The sequence below is a fragment of the Carlito syrichta genome, unplaced genomic scaffold (assembly GCF_000164805.1).
Source record: "Carlito syrichta isolate Samal-C Ts95f unplaced genomic scaffold, Tarsius_syrichta-2.0.1 Scaffold305686, whole genome shotgun sequence".
Taxonomy (NCBI): domain Eukaryota; kingdom Metazoa; phylum Chordata; class Mammalia; order Primates; family Tarsiidae; genus Carlito; species Carlito syrichta.
The window spans coordinates 583,617-587,612 of NW_007249782.1; the positions used below are offsets into that span (position 1 = coordinate 583,617).

The 3,996-nt window shown below is 37.7% G+C and overlaps 1 protein-coding gene across 3 annotated transcripts in view; it reads right to left on the bottom strand.

Annotated features, from left to right (window-relative positions):
- Nucleotides 1–1,347: 1,347 nt before the first annotated feature.
- SIRT1 (sirtuin 1) overlaps nt 1,348–3,996 on the bottom strand; it is a 35,079-nt gene continuing 32,430 nt past the window's right edge. For all 3 annotated transcript variants that reach the window (XM_008062307.2, XM_021714604.1, XM_021714605.1), the window contains one exon: nt 1,348–3,458. In XM_008062307.2, the coding sequence (XP_008060498.2) occupies nt 3,130–3,458 (329 nt within the window). In that variant the 3' untranslated portion in view covers nt 1,348–3,129. The remainder of the gene's footprint in view (nt 3,459–3,996) is intronic.

Below are 3,996 nucleotides of genomic sequence, written 5' to 3' on the forward strand. Positions count from 1 at the left end.
AACACTTCTGGGAAGAAAGGTTTTGGTGTAGACACTCCCCCTTCTAGATGACAGGACCAGAAGTTAAGGCTTGTTTCAAATATGTCAAGCTGGGCTCGGTGGCTCAGCCTGTAATCCCAGCGCTTTGGGAGGCCGAGGTGAGTGGATTTCCTGAGCCTGCAGGTTCAAGACCCGCCTGGGCAACTTAGTGAGACAATAAATCAAAAAATTAGCCGGGTGTGGTAGCACACGCCTGTAGTTCCAGCTACTTGGAAGGCTGAGGTGGAAGGCTTGCCAGAGCCCAGCAGGTCGAGGCTGCAGTGGCCGGGAGCGGCTACTGCACTCCAGTCTGGGTGACAGAGACTCCAACTCAAAAAAATAAATTAATAAAACATCAAGTACAACTCAGGCCATAATATAAAACACCAGTGACCGAAGACACACCATCATTTTGTACAACACTAAGGAAAAATGCTAAACCATCATGGGCCATTAATTAGGATATTAGAATCAGTGAAATATATTAAATGCTGCGCTAACCAATGGGGAATAGTACTAAATACAGGGCTTGAATTTGGTCTTGCCAAGTACATAGTTTGGCCACTTGAATGACTAATCTTTAAGAGTACAAACTACTTGACTTCTTTCAGTTTGTGCATATACAGAATGATGTCACTGTTCCTTAATTTTATAACATCTATGGATGGGATTTCATAGGTAATTTATTTCTCTAGTGCTAACAAAAACATACCAAGGCAGGTTTTAGGTTTCGTTTTAATCCACCTAGAAAGTTTGCTGGGAAAGGGGGGCAGAACTGGGAGCAGGAAACTGCTAGTCAAGGCTTTATTCATTATATACACATTGTAAGGGGCACATTGTTGGCTTTTTCAATAGTACTTTATCTGTCAAACACCAAAATAGCCTAGAGTCTCGGGTCAGCCTCAAAAATTGGATTACCAGCTGTGGTCTGCAGTCTTAGGACTTGAAAGCACTTTGAGAACCGACGTTCAACTATCCTGGCATTTGTATCCCACGGGTTCTTGAATTCGCTACATTTCCACTTCCTACAGCATCTCAAATCCCAAAGCCCTGGTCCTGTCATAGGGCCTTGTCAAGTCCTTCTTGGGCCCCGACTGCTTTTCTCTCACATTCTATTTGCTAAGGCCCCCGGCCTGGAATGGCTGAAATACTAGTTTTGAAGCATTTGGTGAGGCATCATCTGCTCCATCAGCACCGTCAGTGTCTGCAAGTGCTGCTCTGACTAGACTGTTATAAACTAAAGAAATGAAGTATGAGAAGTATCTAATACACAGCCTTCAAAGCTGTGCAAGTTCTGCAAGATTTAAAAAATTTAAGCCTTAAACAATGTAAATTAACAGAAAAAAGCCAAATGACAGTTTTAATAGACTTTTAAAACAGTGTACAAGTATAAAACACTGGTTTTGTATTTCAAAAGTTGGAGGAAGATATCCAGTCATTAAACAGTCTACAAAACATATGCCAGTAGATTACATAAAAGACTATGTACAATATAAAAAGCTGAAAACAGTCTTCACTGTAAAAATAATTTAAAACAAACTTTTCAATTTAAAATATCATCTATAGCACAAACACATCATGCAAATGGAAAACTAAATATACTGCATTCTTTAGTGTAGCCAAATAAATTCAGATGGAGACATCTTTTGGGTAGGGAAATGGCCATTAAATAGGACTTTTTTCTCTGACAGTAATGGTCCTAGCTGGATATTTTAGGCATAAAGAACAGCTATATTTCAAACCTTTTTTGTTGTAGTAAATACTAAAGCAACATAGGAATATTTTATAATTTGGGAGTAATGATCAAACGTCTGAAAAATAAATGCTTATTGTGCAATTTTAGAAAGTATGAACTTTTTGAAAGGCTATGTATGCTTTTGCAGCTGAAAAAGTCGATCTCTAGTTTTAAGGCAGACTAAGCTTAAATAAAGATAAGGTATAAGAACTATTTCCATTCATTAACTATTCTGCTATTACGATTCATCATGTTCATCTCCCTAATACTAGGCTAGCAGTTTGGTATTTATTACACCAAATCCTCCCAACAGGAGACATGTACTTTCTGGTTGAGTCATAATTAACATCTAATTTACTTTGGAACTGTAATCAGGGACCTGTTATTCTCCTTATCAATGGAAAACAGCAGTCCAAAACATTACACTCTCCCCAGTAGAAGTACCATTATTACAGATCAGAAAGGCTTTGCATATTCACATCTTGGCAGTTTAATACTTGTGGAAAAGGATCAATGCAAGCTCTACCACAGTGACAGGTATTTAAACAACGGTGGCAAATATTTCAAAACTAAGGGGGGGATCCAGGCAGGCACTATTGTTTCTAAAGCAACTGAAACATTTCCAAAGCATTTATTTGTTTTTCAAGTTAGTTTTATGAGCCAATATAGACATTACTACTTGTCCACAGGAAGTACAAAAGCCATCTTCATTTGAACAATAAATACAATAATCCTAAAATTCTTAGCACCAAGTCTTACTTTAAAAAGTAAAGACAACTGAGTGCTCTCCCACATTTTGTTGACATCCTTCTACTCACATTGCATGTCATTTGAGATTTTTAAAAAGTTAGCTGCCACAAGTTTTGGGAAATGCCAGTGTTTAAAAATAAGTAATTGTGCTAAAGAATCAAAAGATCAGCAGAACAGAGATTTTTTTTAGTATTTCAAACCAATGTTACAAAGAAAAGTGAAAATACCATTCTTTGGTCTAGATAAGCTGTTCCCTTTACATTAACATTCCAATGGCTTTTTGAAAACTTTAAAATGTTGAAACTCGCTAGGCAAAAACAAAAAAATTATACATATGGATGTATCATACAAATAAACCTTTAAAAGAAAGTTGAAATCTTGACTAACAGCTGATTAAAGATACTTAGTACCTCTCTTTTAAAAAAAGTTAGTGTTGAGTTTGTACAAGTACAGAAATAATGAAGTTAAAAATTATCCATGAAAAACAATCTATTTTACCAGTTTATAAATATTACACCTTTCTGGTTTTCTTGCTCTATTGGAGTTCACAAGTAAACATTCATTTTGACATGCTAAAAAGTTCCTAATGCTGGTGGAACAATTCCTGTACTTGGACAATTATTACACTATGATTTGTTTGATGGATAGTTTATGTCTGCTGCTTCCTGTTTCATGGATATAGCTTCATTAACTGCCTCTTGATCACCTCCATCAACCCCAAATCCAGGTCCTCCGGCTCTCTCTGGAACATCAGGCTCGTCTTCTAAGCCACTGTAGAATTCTTCAATTTCACTTTCATCCTCCATGGGTTCTTCTAAACTTGGACTCTGGCATGTTCCACTATCACTGTTACTGCCACAAGAACTAGATGATAGGACATCATCTTCAGAGTCTGAATATACCTCAGCACCATGGAAAATGTAACGATTTGGTGGTAAAAATAGGTACTGATTACCTGAAATATAGTAATAAAAGAGAAATGTTAGTTATTTTCATTTTTCAAAGACGAACTCGATCTGATCAAGCAGTTTGGAATTAAGTGTGGGTTCAAGCCCTGCCTTTTAAAAAGTATCATCAGAGAAGCCAGTACTATTGTTTAAAAACAACTGGAAGGCCACCATGTGCCTGTAGTCCCAGCTCCTCAGGTGGGCGGAGGCAGGCAGATTGCTTGAGCCCAGGAATTCAAGGCCAACCTCAGCAACATAGTTCGAGACCTCTCTTTTTTCTGCACACGCGTGTTTGTTGCAGCTCTATTCACAATAGCAAAAGCATGGAACCAACCATGCTGCCCATCAAAACTGGACTGGATTTTAAAAATGTGGTACATATACACAATGGAATATTATGCAGCCATGAAGGACAAACATGGACTTCGCAACAACTTGGATGGATTTAGAATCTTATCATACTCAGGGATCTATCGCAGAAACAAGAGTACCCTATGTTCTCACTCATAAGCGGACCTTGAACAAGTATACTATAAGAGAAAGGGA